The 19636-nt window shown below is 36.0% G+C and overlaps 1 protein-coding gene across 3 annotated transcripts; it reads left to right on the top strand.

Moving 5' to 3' along the window:
* The first annotated feature begins 695 nt into the window (after positions 1 to 695).
* Positions 696 to 18102, top strand: LOC121411751 (serine protease inhibitor dipetalogastin-like). Of its 3 annotated transcripts, none has more exons than XM_041604594.1 (9): positions 699 to 1486; positions 6087 to 6232; positions 9940 to 10161; positions 10445 to 10675; positions 11650 to 11775; positions 12599 to 12955; positions 14457 to 14603; positions 15913 to 16059; positions 17036 to 18102. In XM_041604594.1, exons 2-9 carry the CDS (start codon positions 6148 to 6150, stop codon positions 17191 to 17193), a joined length of 1473 nt encoding a protein of 490 aa, XP_041460528.1. In that variant the 5' UTR covers positions 699 to 1486; positions 6087 to 6147; the 3' UTR covers positions 17194 to 18102. The 3 variants fall into 3 exon arrangements, with proteins under 3 accessions (XP_041460530.1, XP_041460528.1, XP_041460529.1); XM_041604595.1 differs by lacking the exon at positions 699 to 1486 and adding an exon at positions 1643 to 1660; XM_041604596.1 differs by lacking the exon at positions 10445 to 10675 and having other exon boundaries at positions 696 to 1486.
* The last annotated feature ends 1534 nt before the right edge of the window (positions 18103 to 19636 follow it).

Genomic DNA, 19636 nt, shown 5'->3' with positions numbered 1-19636 from the left:
CGAAGACTTGAAAAAGTGTGTTTTTTTTAATTGAGCACGTTCGATTTTCTTGCGACCCTCAAAGACTCCATTATTTCAGATGTCTGGGAGACTTCCAAGTCGCAAACTATTCGCGAACAAGTTGAAGACCAGTGAGATACCCCCGTAAACGATAGGTAAATCCTATACATGAATTTCCAAAACAATGCAGCGGAACCGTTGTGAAGAGGATAGGGGGTGCTGAGCCGAAAGTGTGGGGGTTGACCTTGCAGAATAAATATAAAAAAAAATCAGGCGATTTTAACCAAACACATCAAATTTTCTCTCTTTCATTTTGTAAAAGTGAAGTCCTCATTATTTGGCAGTTCTTTAACAATTATATGAAATAACACTTGTTATTAAACTGATTAATAAGACTAACAAATCGAATTACCAGTCGTCCGACAATGGCTAAGGCAATGAAAATGATTAATAATAATCCAAATAATTTTGCATTTACTAAAAATGAATTGAAAAGGTTCAAGATAGCGTAGGAGTGATGAGACTCAATTCCCCCGATTAAAACGCAGGAAATACAGACAGGAAGTTCAAGTTTCTAGCGTTGCCAACAAATGCAGGTAAACATGGCTGTGTGTACAATGCTCCCGGGCACGTGGGCACCTCCTTTGCATTTGCGCATCGCCATAAACTTTTGAAAAACAGAGGCTGAAAAATAAATCAGTATTTCAACGTGTTCAAGATTTTCTGAACACTATCCCCAAAACAGAGAGCAGTAGATTTGGTTCAAGACATAGTGCAAGACATCGTGCAATTTTGTTTTACTTCTTGGAGTTTGCATCCATAGACTATAGTTTTGGAAGCTGTTCAAAATAAAACTCCAATGTTGCTATGAAATGGCATCTGTCAATTGTATCTTGGCTCGTCCATACCCGGGTTCAAATTGAAAACAAACGTAGAGGAGAGGGAGGTCATTGTTTTTATACCTTCGAAATTTCCCGCCGAAAGATATATTATGAAAGATTTCCCGTCATCCCGACTTGGCTGATTGTTTGATTCGGCCTGTCTCAAGGGAATTGCCCCCCACTGAGAGCTGTCTTTTTGCATCTTCAAAGGCGGATGCGTGGTCACTTTTTATTTCCTTGACTGAGCACACACCATAGACGTGTGCTTTGAACTACCTGAAGGTTTAACTGAGAACCGAATAAACATTACCTCGTCATCGGGTCTTGCACGGAAACATAAAAGTCGAGATTTGCCACAAAAGATACAACATCCAAGAACTGTCTCTTTTCCTGGACTTGCAGGAAAACCCTTTTACTGGTTGATAGTACCTAACACGGAATGTGGTTCCGATGTAATCATTTAAAGGAAAGACGGGATGTGGCGTCATATCTGTCTTTCATGAAGTGATGCCGGTACACCATGGATTCCCTGCAACCCATCTGAAAATAACAGACAACAATAGAACTGGCAAAGAAACAAGAGGGATTAATCATATGCAGCTTCGGTAAGTGCAATTCTTATAATATAGTTTTATTGGTACCCGTGTGATGACATTGGATGCGATTGCACAGGTGAATATTTAACCATTACCAATAGTTATAGGAATAAACCTAACTCTTATCAATCACGAGTCTGCACTACACGCATTACAGGGGAGCCGCTCTTGCTATTTAAACTGGTGGGTGTTTCGAGCAACTTTACGAACGACTGGCGATCCTATATTTCGAAAAGTATGCGCACCAAAATTTCATTGGTGTTGATTAAAAGCTCCTAAGAAAGGATCTTTGGTCGGTCGTAAAGTCAATCGTACCTTACGAACAATTTTATGAAAAACCCACTTGGTCTTCCAGTGGGCTCATTAAATTATTGCCTGGCGAGATGGCAGAAGGTCCCATTCTTTATCAAATCTATAGTAAGACCAAGACGCGACATGGCGCTCTATCACTGGACCACCATCTTACTTAACAGCTCGCAGGTTTAAGTTGGACATCGTTTTATGCTGAGGTGCTATTCATTTGATTCTTTAATCGAAGCATATGTTGTTCTTGTCTTGCTGGATGATTACTCTCTTTCTGGGGGCGGCTTCTGAATATGAATGAAAGTAAAATGCACTGATTGCATGCTTTACCAGCATCGAGCTTTGCAAGAGGATTTTAACCATCTCGGTATTGGAACATTCTTGACAGCCTCGTCTCTCATCGATACACCATTGTCAAAGATCCGAAAGTTCAGCCTATGTGATTATGTTTTACTGTGATGAGCCTGTTTCTCAACCCATGTCTTATAATGTGCCAAACCATATAACATGGCCGCAGCCGTGACTCGAATTCACCGCTACGGCCACCACATGTTCATGAAGTACATTGACCTTTCAACCGACCTACTGTTGCTGCTGCTGTTGATGTTGTTGTTTTAAAGTTACTTCAAGAACACAATGGTATTGTGAATCTACGATAGTTTAAAGGGTCATGGGCATGATAAGGATGACATGGCAGTATTTTACAAATGATGTACTCATCGCTGACGTGGATTGATCGCGTATATAGGAGTGGCGACATAATGTGGTGTCGAGGTTTATGATCGGGATTAGGTCCGTGTTGATGGAGAATTTACTCCAATACTGAACATAAAGCACACAAAAAAATCTTAAACACGTTAACATAGGTTTCGTACAAAAAAAATTGAAATTCTTTTTGCCGAATTCAACCTGAAACTATAAAAGTGTGTATTCGTACAAGCTACTTTAACATGTTTAAGTTATTACCTAGATTCAGTGTAAACAATTATGCAGTTGAGCTTATGGCGACATATCATTTCTGTTTATAAATAAAATCATTCCCATCATTAATCGAATAGTTCTTTCTGTATCATCATGATCCCGTATTAATGGCAGTAGAGACTTCAGTCGTGGAATTCCGCATTGTTTGGTATTTCATATTGTAAATGTGTGTACTCGATTCCACATGCAAACATACACCTTACTTAATTGGTGTAAGTTGGCATGATTTGGTTGGCTCCAATTTTGAATCATTTGAGAGCGTCTTATCGGAAAATTTGACCACTCCTCCTCCTTCCTGATATACCGATTGGAGAAAAAAAATTGCAGACGATCTCATCAAAATCACGTCTAGATGCATATTGGCTACCATCCAGCAACAGTGGGCATGTGATTAGCGCAATAATGTCATATCATGGCGCTTGTGTAAACGGGCAGATTGAAATAAGCCGATTTTAATGCCAAATAGAATTAATCAATTTATTTAATTCCTTAGATAAATAGGTAGATATGGAATTATGTATTTTGAAAGTGTAGGAGTGCGAGAATATTCAAAGTGTACTGTTTGACATTCGACCTTCCATGGTCTATAGATCATGTTACATCGTTGAGATAGTTCCTATCCAGTTGTATTCCGGTGGGGTTGATAATAGAAACTTGTCGGAAATAATGACATCATCAAGCATCCTGAACACATTATTCACCAACACCCTGTTTTAAGAATTGGGAAAATAGATCGCGCAAGGCCTATATCAGTCATGTCAATAGAATCAATAGAATGATCAACAGTACGAGACCGCACTATCTTCGGTAATTAATAACTAATTTCCTTCCAAAAAAAATCATGAATTAATTTCCTGGTACAAGATTACGAATGTAACCGCTTCAGATGTTGTATTTCTTGTGCTTTGTTTTGCTTTTCGTTTTTTATAGTTTGTTTAGCAATGCAATTTTTGGTCAAATAAACATATACGTCTGTCTTAATGGTCTATGATGGCACACTCGTTTAAAATCAAATTGATGCAGAGTCTTGCACATTGCCATGATAAAAATAATTTTGCCCAGGTGGCATCCTAATTTTATCGAAGAGGAGTGGCCATTTTTTAAATACAAAACTCAATGAAAGGAATAAATAAAGATCTAGCAATAGACAACCGTATATGGCACCAAGGGAATGACCCTTGGAAAGGTATAATTCGTGTAAGAGGGAAATGGAAAACACAATGATGAAATCTTAAAGGAAATCAGGCAAGAAACATGAAAGTTATTGACAATGAGATCACTAAAACTATTTTAATCTCATGTTCGAGATTTTGTGGGTAGACATTGAAAAACGTTATGGTCAACTCTCCCGTTTTCACAATGAAATTAATTATCAGGACTGTCTTTGCTCCGAATCACATTTTGTAAATAATTAAGAAACCAAACATGAAAGTTATTACAACTGTACTTTCTGACTCTCTAATGTAAACAACGTGTTTATCCGGGTTAGATGCCTCTTTATGATACCCACCTAAAACCCACGTTTCATTTGAATCAATTTGCATTCATATCTTAGCACTTACTCATTCACAATTGTTACCATAGCAATGATGCAATACACGTAATTTCCATTCCTTCTGATTCATAACCATCGTGTATAACTCAGGTGAGCACTTCAAGTTCACCATTAAGTTCACACCTAGCGAAATCCTGATTGCAAATTCTCATTGGATTGTTTCCAGGTGAGCTAATAATTAATGAACATAGGCCATTTCAAAGTTCCTAAAGTGTGGATAATTATGTTTGACTCGGGTTAAAAAAAAGTTTACATGAAATAAGTTGAATAAAAAAGTATGAAATGTCAATATACGAATTACAATTTTTGTTAGGATTATTAAATATGAAAATGGAATGACTTCGTATCCTGCCATTCTGGCACAAGTGATCTTATAGCGGAGCGCATTTAAACATGCTTTTATTGTCTTTACTTTAGGTGAAAATTTTTTAAAAACTTATTCCCGGTACGAATATTCTAAGTAAACTGCAATTTGATAACACGTGGTATTACAAATAGCGGAAGGCCTAAATTATCAATATTTAGCCACAAGTTCAAAGAATGCAGACGGCTTAAACTCGGTCCCCGGATATTGGCAGTCATGGTAATTTTACCAAAAAATATGTTGGCTCATGAACAAAATCAAGGTCAACGAAAATAGTGAAAATTCGGCCTAAATGTAAACAGGCTGTATTCACACTATCTTACCAGATATTTTCGCCGATCGCAAGAAATATTCCTGCTAATAGCGAAGGAATGCATGCTCCTGTTAATTTGCCCCATTTCGAGAAAAGTTTTTATTGTTTACTACGACATTCCTTGTAATTATTTACTTTTATTTTCAATTGTTATGGCTCTTTGTTTTTTTTTAACCACTTGGCATTCATTATTTTGGGTAGATTATTTATACTCCTTCCACTGAATCAAAGTCACTTTCAGCTCTGAAACTGATTTCATAGTTTGACAGATTTACCAGATATAAAAAAAAGAGTCCATAAAAGCCAAGATGTTGGAAAATACACTCGATTCAAAATGTACATAGCTTTTTCTTAAACACTTTTTTTTTCAAATGGGGAAGGCTCCCCTTCCCCAAAATTTCAAAGAAAACAAAAGCGTATAATGACATATCCAAACCCTCCGACAAACGAAAAACGGAATAATCATCCTTCTAACCTATTTTCCAAAACATGGACGTTGTGTTTCAAACAACATAGAACCATAGCAACGGGGTATATTCATCGTGACGGTTGCTAAGGGCTGGATGAAGTAGCAGATCTCTCGTCATGGGACGGTTGAAATGCCTACTTTCGGAGCAGCACACACCTTAGAGGTCGGTTTTACTGGCTGTTGGCTATACTTTCTTGTCAATAGCCCGGCGACTGCCAGTGATTTGTTGAACAAGAAGCCTGCAAGAGAGTATGGTAGAAGGTGCATGATGTGATATTATTACTTCAAACGATTTTTCATTTGTTTATTTTTTTTGTTCACAATTTGACAGCGTTTGAGGAAATTAGGCTCTTGTCCTTTGGTGTCCGCCTTGGATTAATTTATAGACGTAGTTTACTACGTTGGTAAAACGGTTAACTCCTGATAGAGTACATTTACTCTAATGTGTTTTATATATGTATTTATTTTCAATTCACTCCTGAAAAGAAGTTATAATGATAGACGGTTCCTTCTGTCAGAATAAGCCATTTGTATTTACATAAAGTATATGTGGCTTTTTTTCCAGCTTCACAATCTTAAGCTAAAGATTTGTTTTTCCCTCTCTCTTTCCCTCTTTATTTTCAGGTGAAACAAGCGAACAATTTGTATTGTATATACACCTAAACCAAACCAAAGAAGAGACATAATGGATTTAAAGTATATTTTCAACGTATTCACGTTCATCATCTATGCGGCATCACTTCGGGTGACAGCGGACTCCAGTGAAGACGGTAAGTTGATTTTTTTTTTTTTTTGGGGGGGGTTAGTGACCTACGAAAAGCTGAGCTAAAAATGATGTTGTGAGATGCTATTAATATGTGGATGCGTTGCCATGATCCCCAAGACTTCTCATTTCAAATCTCTTCCGCTTTTAGTAAAAATGAATCAACAGTTTGATCAAAAGTCTTACAATTTGTTGCTTTTACTGAATTAAATCATTCGAGTGTTGAAGCAGCGATAAATTGCGTCAAATGTGCACCAAAAGTTCCAGAACTATTATTCATCATTTACGCTACCATCGCCTGAGAGTGTTTTTCTTTTTGCTATTGCAACGGGAACGAATTCTGCAACGTAGTAAATCTATTCAAATGAAAGTAAAATCACAATGGACAGCTCAAAGGTTTTTGTCGAAAGTTGGTGAACCGGGACAGCAGATTGTCCTAAGATTCGGACTGAACGAAAATTGCAAATAAGTTTGCCAACGTCGACACACTTGTTTTGATTCGACAAAGACTGCTTTGTCAAGAGAGTCTTTTGACAATATATTTTCTACGTTCCAGAACACGTATGTGTAGTGGTTGCGAAAAAATCCCCAATAATGCACTAATGACCATGGCGTTATTGGTACCTAGACTAAAAAGAAATATTTATCAACCTGAAAGTTAACCGAGTGTCCTGGGGGCGTTTCATGAAAGGAGTTGTCGGACGTTTTATCTGACAAGTTTTGTTTTATCTGACAGTTACCATAGTAACAATGCTTCTCAGCCAATAAAAGTCACGAAAAGTTGTCAGATCTGACAACTTGCCGCACGAAAATGTTGATGAAGCGCCCCCCAGATCCCAAAATTGTCCCAATATTATAGCTTTAACAAATATGTAGTTTGATTAGCATTGCTTTACTATTCTGTCAAACATGATCACTACTTGCAAAATGTCTCTGTTCGATGCAAATACGAATCGAATAAATCTAAACAGTTACAGCTTTCAGGATATCATTTAACACACTTGTATGTATATAGCTCGACTGTATAACTTGAACATGATGAACATTGTAAAGTTGTAATGTTTGGACTTCTTGGCACTGTCAAATGCGATACCTAGTTTCATGTTGATATAGGGTAATCCATGTTGGCTCATGCCATTGGTGTCGAGGTGTACTGGCAGACCAAACTTTGCTTGACGAAATACGAATTCACAAAATACGTTATACTATCTTCTTTGGAAATCTTTTTTTTTTCAATTAAGATCCTTAATTGAATTTTAAGAGTATTGGCGTGATCTGTTTTGGAAATCTTTATGTCAATTAAGATCCTTAGTCATGTTAGTTGAACTTGACGAGATGTTTTTATTTTTATTATTTTTTTTACTAAGTTCTAGCTTTCTCAGGGGCAGCAGAACCGAGAGGAGGTTGGGGCATTCAGCTCTACAACCTTTTTAATAAATGTTGTAGAATATGCAATCATTACCATTTGTTGTTACTTTCGCCTGGTCACCTCCCCCCTTCTCCTCCTCTCCACATTCACAACCGTTCCGTGACTCTGCGCAGACTCACGGCACCGCGGTATACTTTTTTGTTCATTCGTAGCACTCTAGTCGTATAAAGTGAAAATAATAATCAATTTTATCAGAGAATATAATAAAAATTTCATTTGTCGAATGATTGTTAAACTCAGATGTAAGCCTTGCATGTTTCTGAAACAACATTAGTGTCTTGAACTATTCTAACCAAGACTCGAATAAGTGAGATCATTGTTTATTGAATTTCTGGCAATAACTTTTTTAATTGGAAAGTTAAGTCGAGAAGTACATGGAAGGCAAATTGAATTTGGTTACATAATCAATTCTGACATATCTCTAATTGAATTTTTGGGTACTTACAAACCTGTCTTTCAATAAGATGAGAATCCGTCGTCAGGCTATATGGCATATTGCCGACGATTGTATTGGGTGCGGATTGCACTTTTAAGATGCACGCGTGCAGACGAAGATGTCGTGAACAGTCATTCATTTTGAACCGAAAATCATTTCATCCATATAAAAATTTGGAACATGAATCAGCATCCTTGATCCATGGAATATGAATGGAAAATACTTTCATAACATGCCAACAGAAATCATAATGTTCTTTATCAACAATTATGAATATTGTGATGTAATCATACACCTGCTGTGTATTTACCGTAGTTACCTTTGTCAAGGTTTCACATACTTTTACAATATGGTATATTTATGTAAAGGTTACATTATGATTCGATGTTTTACAGGGCTTCGTTGCATAACACACATGACCCTTGATTCGAATCGGAATAAAAATTATCAGTAAAAGTTAGTTTCAATTTACCATTCCCGACAAGGGTCTGATTTTTTTTTTCATTTCATGAGCAAATACTAAAAACTGTTAGAAAGATGATAAATCAAGTTAAGATAGGTTATATGGCATTTTACCTGTCTCTGACGTGCGGCATTTATTTCACCTTTATTTTGTTTTATAAACTGCTTTAAAATTCTCATTTATTTGAGATCGAGATATCGACGAAACATTCGGACCATGTAAAGATATTCGTTTCGCAAATTATGATAGTAATAATAGTGAAAATAATAATAATCAATCATCATCATCATTATGATAATGGTTAATATTTTTTATCGAATATGCCTGTCATTTCAACAACTTTGTGTCTTTATTTTTTTTGTCTAGAATGTGAACTATGTCAATTATTACCAAAATTAGTTCACGAATAGTTTTGGACATAATATATACACCACTCGAATATTCTGACCTCGACACCTGGGTGAATGATTTTGTATGTTTGTAACATATAATTGCTATCATAAAACAAGCAAAGTTGCATGTAGATTTTGTCTTTTGCTCACAAATTGTTGGAATTATCAGTCATTCAGGAAGGGTAGGATGGGGGTGGGGGGCATCTCTCCGGTACATTCATGTAGGAGTACGCTTATTGGTATGCAGGTCGGCATACAGGTCAAGTACATGTGGCGTTCGGTTAAGTTCTCTCAAAAATACCACATGAGTACAGTGCCAAATTAATCACTGTCCCCTCAGCAGGAAATATCAAACGCTTAATCAATTAATTAATAACGAAGCTGGTTTTACATGTGGAATACCACATCGGATTTGTCGGGGACGAATGATAATACAGGCGTGGATAAGGACAAGTAAATGAATTACTCTTTGTATCTTGGGTTTAGATGATATGGCCAAGGTGAAATCATTCTTAAAATAATAATAATAGTAGTAGTAATGATAATAATAATGTTAATAATAACAATGATATTATTGATAATGCTAATAATAATAATAATAGGCATTTATATATCGCCATTATCGAGAAATAATCGATTCCTATGAGCTGTTGCGTGGAAATTAATTTGAATAAATGGGAATCAAAGCTACATTTTGGAAGTTACAAAATGATGCGGAGGTTCGATCCCTGGTCACGTCATTCGGATGGTGGCGTTAAAATAATGTCGATCCCAGATATCAACAATCATAATAATTGATACGGTCTGTGATAACAACTCAATCACACACACACACACTCACCCTCACGCACTATTGATGACAATAAACAAAAAGTAAAATTTTGAAAAAATAGGCCTGCGTTTCTCTTTTTGATTAGCTCCTTCATTCAGGTTGGGAGAAATGGCGAAAAAGTAATGTTAATACTATCTTTTTACCTGTTTCTTACATTAAAAGATAGCTGCGAGGACTCGGACTCATCAGATTATGAGACGATGTGTGAACAGTACATTGCTGTGACGAGATGTCGGAACAACTACGGGCCAGTCTGTGGGTCAAACAGAATCACGTATAGGAGCGAGTACCACCTAGCACTGGCAGCCTGTTCACACGGGAGAGATTATCCGATTATTCACGTCACACGAAGGGGGTCGTGCATACGGATACCCAGACCTCCAGGTAAAGAGCTAACTCAAATATTGGATTATTAACTTACTAATTGTTACAGGGAAACAACACGTGGAAAAAAACCTATTTGGATATTCATATACAAAAGCCTTCAGAAACACCATTTGAAAATGAAACTAATTTCCCCCTTTCCATGTTTCAAGTACACGTTTAGTATGATATCTGTGGATATTTGTGACTAATATAGGCCTACTTCTCCTTTTTTTGCATGTTGCCACCATACTCTTTCCACTCCACCGATCTGCATCTTGATTTAACTGCATGCCAACCATAGTCATGGCAACTCGTCCCCCACCTGCCCGTGACCCTTGCGACTTCCGTTGCCAGAGTGGACAGCCGTTCGTCTGTGGCAGCGACGGAGTTGTCTACGAATCCCGTTGCCATCTTACTCGAATCAACTGCTACGGCAACACATACATCACGGTTATGAATGAAGGATTCTGCGGGGGCGAACCTACAACGCTAGTGCCGGCAATGAAGGTTACCTCCCCTACAACGCAACCTGGTATGAACGCTTGGTAAAATGGACAATGTGCCAAAAAAAAGCATGTTCAGCAACGTCTGACAAATAATTAATGCTATTTTTCATCGATTACTCCAAATTTCTGTACTATCATTGGTCCATCATCTTTACTGACAAATATATTTTGATCAACACTACTTGGACATGTTGGACAGGGGCATTTCTGATCGTGCTCTTTCAGTTCTGCACAATTGGGAAAATGCGATCTAATTTTCATCGTTTTCTAATGAGGAATCGAAATTTGACTTGGCAAATTTCACATAGGAGAATAACTGAATTTATAACCCCTTTTTGTTTCAAATCACAAAATGTATTTCCAAGTGCTGTTACAAAGTCATGCATGGGTCTTTTGAGGCATTCTTGGACCGTTTAGAATATGTTTTAATCAAAAAATTGTTGTTAAATTTCGGAACCTCGGTTGCATTCTTTCGATTTAGTGATATTGTTTTCTATTTGCATGTAAGTTATTCGATATTTTGCATTATTCTGTGAGTGTATGTCACATATGTTAATGAGTCGATACCGTTTTGCATTGGTCTTGCAATTTCAGACATTTGATGTCCAAAGCTTGGCATAGCTTGGACTGTCGGTCAACGACTTGAGACGCGTTAAAAAAATTACTCGACCGCCCCCCACCCTCCATCAAACATGAAAATGAGTTAAATAAATAAATGTTTGATTAAATAAATAAATACATACATGAGTGAATAAATTAATACAAAAATACTGGATAAATTAATATATAGATTGATTAATTGATTAATTCATTCATTAATGAAAATGGCAAAACGCACTGACTGGCTTCTCAGGCGGTATGTAGCAGAGTCTTGAAGCTCCTTCCTTGTGTACTTCAATCCATTCTAAAACGATGCGTATTTTTAGCTATGCATGACATCATGACTTTTTTTTTACAAAGTAGTAAGTAAATTTCATTGTTTTTAATTTGAAAATTGCAGTTGTTGTAACCGTTATGATCACGCAACCATCCGTGGTCACCACTGCCCCAACCACAGTACCGACAACACAGATGACCACACCGACTCCTACCAGAAGGACGCCAAGACAGTTTGGAGGAAATAACAGTAAGTATTTAAATTCAAGAACTTGGGGATTTCAGCAAGCGTATCAGATTGCGGACTGATTATTCTGAGTTTTACAGATACCTTACATTTACGTTCATTAAAGAAAGTTGTGTGTAAAAAGTGCAAACAAAAATTCGTGTAAGATGAGGATAGATTAATACACTGAGTTTCTTTAAACACACGCACTTTTAATCATCCTCAGATAAAACTAGAGAAAGACACGCAGTGTAGATTTCAGTGATAAATTTAAGAATTGCAGGACTGGTGATGAACATCAACAGCAAAATCGACAATAGAAACAGCGATAGATTGAGGGAGTTTGTATAAGAATTAGAGGTGGATTAACCTCGGGATTAAAAGAGATCATAAAACACTTTTTTCAGGTCAATCCACTTTCTTACTCTTTAAGAATGTGGTTTCTTTTAAGTGTTGTATCTACATGGATGTAATATGAAGCAGAAAAAAGTACAGTATCGATTAAAATAAAGCACACACGCGCGCGCACACACACAAGAGTACTAATATTCATATTCAGAAGATCAATAATTATAATACATGTTTAGTCACTATTTTTCCGTATTTTTTGTTCATTTGTGTTTTAACCACCACACTTTTTTGTTTACTATGATTTATAAAACATTTTCCTAACTGTTGGCATTTTCGTTTTTTTTTCTGATGTTCAAACTACTAAAACAAACTCTATGCGAACTTACTTTCAATTAGTTCAATTTTCTTTTCCCATTTTCTATCCCTCTCTTTCTGCTTTGTATCTGCCTTCCGTCTGTTCCACCCGCCTAACGACAATGGCCGACATATTCCTCAGCACCACAACCCGGTCGCGGCGATACTCCCTGCAACGACAACTGCCCCGATGGTCCCGCCGACGGTTCCGCTGCTGTGTGTGGTACGGATGGCGAGACGTACGAAACAGAGTGCCATCTCCTTGTCAAACAATGCCAAGAAGACAGGACGTTGGTCGTGTCAACCCGTGGTCGGTGTCCTCAAGCCCAAAGACAGTGTCCTCCAACCAGTATCTGTCCAAGGGAGTATCTTCCGATATGCGGTACGGGAAACATCACCTATCCGTCGTTGTGCCATTTCCAGATAGCCGCCTGTAAGGCCAAAGATGACTCGAGAAAGGTCCTTCTTGCAGGAGAATGCCCAAACAATCTACAGCGATGTGAGTGTTTCAACTGTATCCAAACTGCAACCAATTTTAACTTGATGGCAAAGGCGAAACTGCCATTACAGGGCTAGTCGTAATTGAGATGCTTGATAAAAGGATGCCACTTATTTTCTGCCCCCTTAACATGCCCGTATTGCTATTCTATTTCACCTCCTTTCTCATGCTGTTTTGTGTATGGTTCAAGGTCTTAATAGTCCTCCGTCCAGCTATTCGCCATTTCCGAATTCTTCCCTGCCTTTTAGTGGATATCACACCTTGATGTTTAGCCAACGTGTGCAGATGTAATTGTCATTCAATCCTATTTCTTGATATAGAGATTTTGATATTCTAAATCTTAAGAAATCGAATCATTGATGCATAACAAAAATTCATATTTTATATAACAAATTATATATTGTATTAACAAATATAATTCTCGATATTAAAACTTTAGTTTTTGATATCAAGTCAGGGAAAGAATTAAACGATCATATGGCTTGCCAAATTGTAAGTCAGTATACACTGGCTAAAAATAATCATTTTCGAAGTCTTACTGTGCTCCCGGAGAGAAAATGAACGTGATACGTGTATATTTCATTTCATTATGTTCGCTTTACACGTTTGCACTTGTTTGTTTTTATTTGTGTCTGATTAAAAAAAATATCTTTAAACAGTATTGTCTGCCTAATCCATACATGTGATTCTCTTCCCTTTTTAAACATTATAATTTCATTGATCTTTTGAATTCGAATGAATTGTTATAAAATAGAAGCATTTATGTTTCCCTGATTTATGCTTGTGCTTGCAACTTGATCTATTTGATGATATAACAACATTAAGTGTTTTTAAGGGACTCAAGAAATTATTCATTTATTCATTTTTGTTAGTGTATCCATTTGATCATCTGTGTTTTATTTATTCATTCATAAATTCATAATTTCCTGATGAATATAAACTTTATTATCACCAAACACATAAAGTCTTATGGGGAGAGGGTGATATAAACTCTCTCAATATTCATGATTTCAATTATTTCAATGTCAGAGCTAGCAAGGGCAGTAGGTTGGAGATATTATTCTCAACAAGAATGCACAACATTTGCCTTGAGCAACTCTTTAATGGGGAATTCGATGATGATTGCATCCCCCCCCCCCGATAAACAAATTTATTAGGTATTCTGCACTAAAATACCTTACTAATGGGGTGTTGCAAGAAACTTGCGATCAATTGCAAGTTTATTTTTGGTCCCTAAAGCAATCACATGTCTTGTAATTAACTGCAAATTAGTGATTGGTTGCTAATCTGCTCTTTGAGACAAGAAGTATAATCTGATTTGCCACAGCTAACGTTGCTATATCAGTTGTAAAATTGCAACAGAATATTTGCAATTGATTGCAAATATGTTTTTGCAACACCCCCTAAGATTTTTTTGTAATGTTATACCAAACGAAAAAAGTATAACCTTTTTTTCCATGGCGAAAATTATTTTTCTTTACATCATTCGTTTCTCCCGCAGCTTGCCCGAGTTGTCCACCAGAGATAAATGAAGTATGTGGATCAGACAACATGACTTACACCAGTGAATGTGCACTTCGGGAAATCTCTTGCCTTTACAACCTTCCCGATCTTCAGGTGGCGCATCTTGGACATTGCCCGAATCAAGGTAAAGTCAATACAGTGGTGCACCTGGAAAATTTCGGGAGGAAGGGCAAAACATTTCTGTCAAGCCCGCTCCCTCTCCCCGACGTGAAATCACCAGCATTTCTCCTGTAGTATCATCAAAGGTCATCAAAACACTATCAGGAGGGGGCGCTCTAATTCCATTAACACATGGGGGTTAAGTGCTGACAAGATCATCAATATCATCGCTTTTCCCCCTTTTGAAAAGTCCTGTTTTATGGTCAGTTTCTTTGGAAATCATATTTCCTACATAAAGACGTATTGCACTTTTGCTAATATTATATCCGCAGTTAGTTCTATATGAACTTGAAATGGGAGGTGAGGGGTCATTCGTAATATCTGATCGCTCGTTTCTGTTACACTTGTCATGCTTGGTAAGAATTTGAATATATCCTTTTTTCTTCTCTTACGTCTATAGTTTTGCTCCATTTTGTTGATAAAATTACCATTTTTATACATTACTGTTAGCAATTCTGTACTCATTTGTTCATCATTTTGCAGTTACTATTAATTGTTTCGTTTTACATTTTTACCAAATACTTTTCTAGTTTTTTTTAATTCTGTTTAGTTAGATACATGTTTGTCTTTTTTTATCTGTCTGCTGGTTAAATCAAAACTTTATCTCTGTAGCTATTCATTACATGTATGTGAGGAGCTTTGTGGCCCAGTGGCGTAATTTCCTTCAGCAAGAAATTTAACCATATTGTGCTGCACTCAACCCAGGTGAGGTGAATGGGTACCCGACATGATTAATTCCTTGAATGCACTGAGCGTTGAAAGGCAGCTCGAGCTAAGGCCGGGGTATAATAATGATAATAAACAATGCGCCTCGGAATAGAATGTTTCTAGATAGATGGCGCTATATAAATGCCTATTATTATTATTATTACCATTATCATTATCATCAAAACAAATTTTTCTTTTGCTGGTGCATTCATTTGAACAATTTACCTATTTTTTTAAGAAATGCTCAATCCGAATCCTCATTTAGTCTTCTATTTTGGCGTTATAACCAGTCTTAATTTATAAACTGGCCCTTGTGTTGTTCTTTTCTTTACAGTTTGTTTGTTTCAACTTACATTGTACACTGTTTTACTCATGTTTGTTATATGTTTATTTTTGTTGTAGGGCCTCCAAGGACAACAGTATATCAATTACTGATGGAGCTACCCTACTAAAAAAAGACTTATAAATTAATAAATAAATAAATTAAATCATTATTATTAATAATATTTATTATATTTATTAATATTATTATTATTATCATTATTATTATAATGTTCTTTCTCCAGAATGTCCCGATACATGCACTGACGTCATGGATCCAGTGTGTGCGACCAACGGCAAGACATATTCTTCGTTGTGCGCCCTCTCTGTTGAAGCTTGCAAATACAAGGATACTCAAATCACAGTGGCTTACAGAGGCAGATGTTCAGGAGGTAAATTGCAGCGAGAGAGTGGGATGGGGTATAAAGGTTAGGTGACTCCCCCCCCCCTCCAACAACAAAACAATCAGAGCATTTGGACGTTCAAGGACTTTTCATTGGCAAAAAAATTAATAACCTTGATATATAATGAAATTTTTAATGATAACGGAGTATGTTTGGTTGATCTCTTTTTTAAGGAATGCAAGAATGATTACATGTTTTTGAATATGATACTCGCACGATATTTACGTAGTTACCATTTTGATTAAAAAGAAAAACTACTTTCAATATCAAAATTCTATGACTTTCTCATCGACATTGTTTATACAGCCAGCTACCTGCTGCATTCAATACGGCTCATTTGCGCATTGGCGCATATTTTTCATCAATTTTAGGTTTTTCTTTTTTAATAATAATAATATAGGGTATTTATATTGCGCACATATCTACCTTGTTAGGTGCTCAAGGCACTCCTATATTACCCGGCTAAGCTACATGTAGGCGTTCATAGCGCACACAGCTCTTTAAGGAATTACTTCCTACCGGTTTTATTATATTACGTTTATATCCATTCCCAACAAAATATAATTATGATACATATAATTAATCATACAAGAAAAAAAAATAATGCACATTGACATGAATGGGAAAGATCAATAATTTCATAGGTGATATATTACCAATAAAGGAGATAGTGTTTGCAAATTGCCCCCTTTTAACTTAGATTTTTAATAAATTTTAACATATTCGAATTGGCTTATATTCAAGGTTACACTTTGAATAGTAATACATTAGCAGTAAAAATGAAAGTTGGCATGTCGGCCCTGATGATTATGATCATGTAATTCTTTATTGATAACAAAAATGATACTTATATTTGCCATATCCGTTGAAAAGCACCGTTGACTCGATTCAATCCGAAAAACTTATTGTTGTTCACAATGTTTCATGAGTTCTTGATGTTTTTTGTTTGCCTTTTCTCCATTAGATTTTTGTAATGTGGTATGTCCGGATATCTATGAGCCGCTATGTGACAACAAAGGGACAACGTATCAGAATGTCTGCCAGCTATGGATCGCCATTTGTAGAGACCCCGGACTTACCAAGAAACTAGATCAAGAAGGATGCAATCTCGCTATTCCTTAAACTATTATACATCCTTTTTTAAATCAGCAACTCGAAGAGAAGAATGATTTTATTTCGGTGTGAAAATCGAAATCTGCTATGGTGATAATCAGCGAGTCTGTGGACTTTCAAGATGTCATGTGACTCTTCGCTACACTTTACCATGGTTACAAGTGGAATGTTTATTCGACAAGGGATCAAGACACTGTCTGGAAGCAGTTTGAACAAGGCAACTTAGATTGAGTGTTGGTCTTTTTAGGTGTTTCTTGAGGTTATGCATGCTCTGAAACATGAAAAAAATTTTTTAAAGATATTCACAATAAAAAAAAATAATGGTTAAGTTACTGTGAACATGGTAATGCTACAAAAAAGCTTTCAGCGATAGATGGTGTATATTGTAATATTCTTCAAGTGTCAGGCAGTGATCGTTATTCAATGTCTTTTTTATTATTGATATATTCGTGACTTTTTCATTCATATCAATCATTCATTGCATTTGATATGGCTGTTTAAAATTATTCGACTTACACTTTAGCTGGATTTAATGACGTGGTACTTGCATCAAAAGTACTATAAAAAAAATCACATTTCTGTAAAGCATTCGGATTCATCCATAATTAAAGGGAAACCGTAAATTAATGCCATAAAATGGTTCATTAATTCAACTTTAAAAAGTTAGAAGCAAAGACTACAACGAACGAATTATGAGTTGGAAAAGTGTGTGATTACAAACAAGACCTTGGATTTTATTCGATGGCGAAATTGACAAAGAATAAAACTGGAAGACCGCATTGAAAATGACGGAGATTTTGTTTTTGTATGTGTGGATGAACTGTTCCTAGTATTTGTTTTCTTCATCAGAGCTATCTGATTTCTACTCCGAATTGATTTCGAATACTAATGTATGAATATTAAACCCAAAATAAAAGCTTCTTAACGCAAAAAAGATGTCACGTAAATATTGTTTCAAATCAATGAATAAAATCATATTTGACTAATTTAATAGGAAGGGGAATATATCTGACATCGGCAATGCTCTAATTCATTTCTCTATTTTATTTCGGATATTACAAATTGTGATTGTGCAGAGTCATAAGATGTTGAAATAAAATTCCAAAATTAAACAAAATGTTTATTTTTCATATTATAAAAATCCGATGGACTTTTTTTTTTATTTCGTGTCAGAGTGCTTACCCGGTTTTTAACTCACCCATTATTGACCAACGTACATCAGTAGTCTATAACCGCCTAATAATGCATGGAACCTTTACCAAACATCAAAAAAGTTAACTTCTTTAAAGGTCAAGTCCACCTCAGAAAAATGTTGATTTGAATCAATAGAGAATAATCAGACAAGCACAATGCTGAAGATTTCATCAAAATCAGATGTACAGTAAGAAAGTTGACATTTCAAAGTTTCGCTTATTTTTAACAAAATAGTTATATGAACGAGCCAGTTACATCCAAATGAGAGAGTTGATGATGTCACCCACTCACTATTTCTTTTGTTTTTTATTGTTTGAATTATACAACGAAAAAATGGCAAACACAAAATAAACATCAACGCTTGGGGGCAGTTGTATAATAGAAAAAACAAGAACGAAAAACCTAACATAACCTGAACAAAGCTTACCATGTAGGTTAAGTATACATGAATCGAAATACTATGTTGGATGAAAATACTGAGAGAAAATACAACGCAACTTCCAGGAGTTAAGCAGAGAAACCAGACTGAGGAAATGAAAATGTTTTAGGTTCCCCCAAAACGGCAGGATTCTCATGGCGAAGCGGAAAGCTCTACGCTTTCAACAATCATCCAATCACATTCTACTTATATCATCACGTGATCACTGACACACATTCCATAGAATCATTGCGCGAACTAATGTTTAATAGAGAGAGGATGTCGCACAATCCTCTATGATCAGTTATCTCCTATCTCGTTCGCATTGACCTTCCTGTCATCAGAGTGGAGGTCTCTGAAACAGATGCAAAAGATGGCGATCACAGAAGACAGATCAAAGAAGTGTGAGTCACAAAACGCTCGACGATATAAGAAAGATTTAAGAACGCCTAGACGTGATGATATGCCCCTTTCATGACACTATACGGCTATTTGAGAGACTTGTTCAAATTGTCTTATTATAGTATCAATATTATGATGATCATCCTCAGTCTAATATCCTTATGATAACTTTGAAAATAAAACAATAATAATAATGATAACAACAACAACAACAATAATAATAATAATGATAATAAAAACATTATAATATTAATAATGATAATAATAACAATAAATATGGACATCTCAACAAATCCTAATGACTAGATTAGTGTGCACCTTTCATTTTGATTTGAATTTATCTCACAAATACGCCTTTTTAGGCCTCATTATTTTTTTAGTATTTGTATTATAGCATGATTATTGTAATAAAAAAATAACACTTTCATTATATCGCCT

Source organism: Lytechinus variegatus, chromosome 3 (assembly GCF_018143015.1).
Source record: "Lytechinus variegatus isolate NC3 chromosome 3, Lvar_3.0, whole genome shotgun sequence".
Classification (NCBI taxonomy): Eukaryota; Metazoa; Echinodermata; class Echinoidea; order Temnopleuroida; family Toxopneustidae; genus Lytechinus; species Lytechinus variegatus.
Note: the sequence above shows the minus strand (reverse complement) of the source record. Positions and strands in the feature narration are given on the sequence as shown.

Coding starts and splice junctions, on each gene's coding strand:
- LOC121411751 (XM_041604594.1), top strand. CDS start 6,148: ATGGATTTAAAGTATATTTTCAACGTATTCACGTTCATCATCTATGCG. Junction 6,233..9,939: donor AGCGGACTCCAGTGAAGACG/GTAAGTTGATTT, acceptor TTACATTAAAAG/ATAGCTGCGAGGACTCGGAC. Junction 14,604..15,912: donor TGGACATTGCCCGAATCAAG/GTAAAGTCAATA, acceptor TTCTTTCTCCAG/AATGTCCCGATACATGCACT.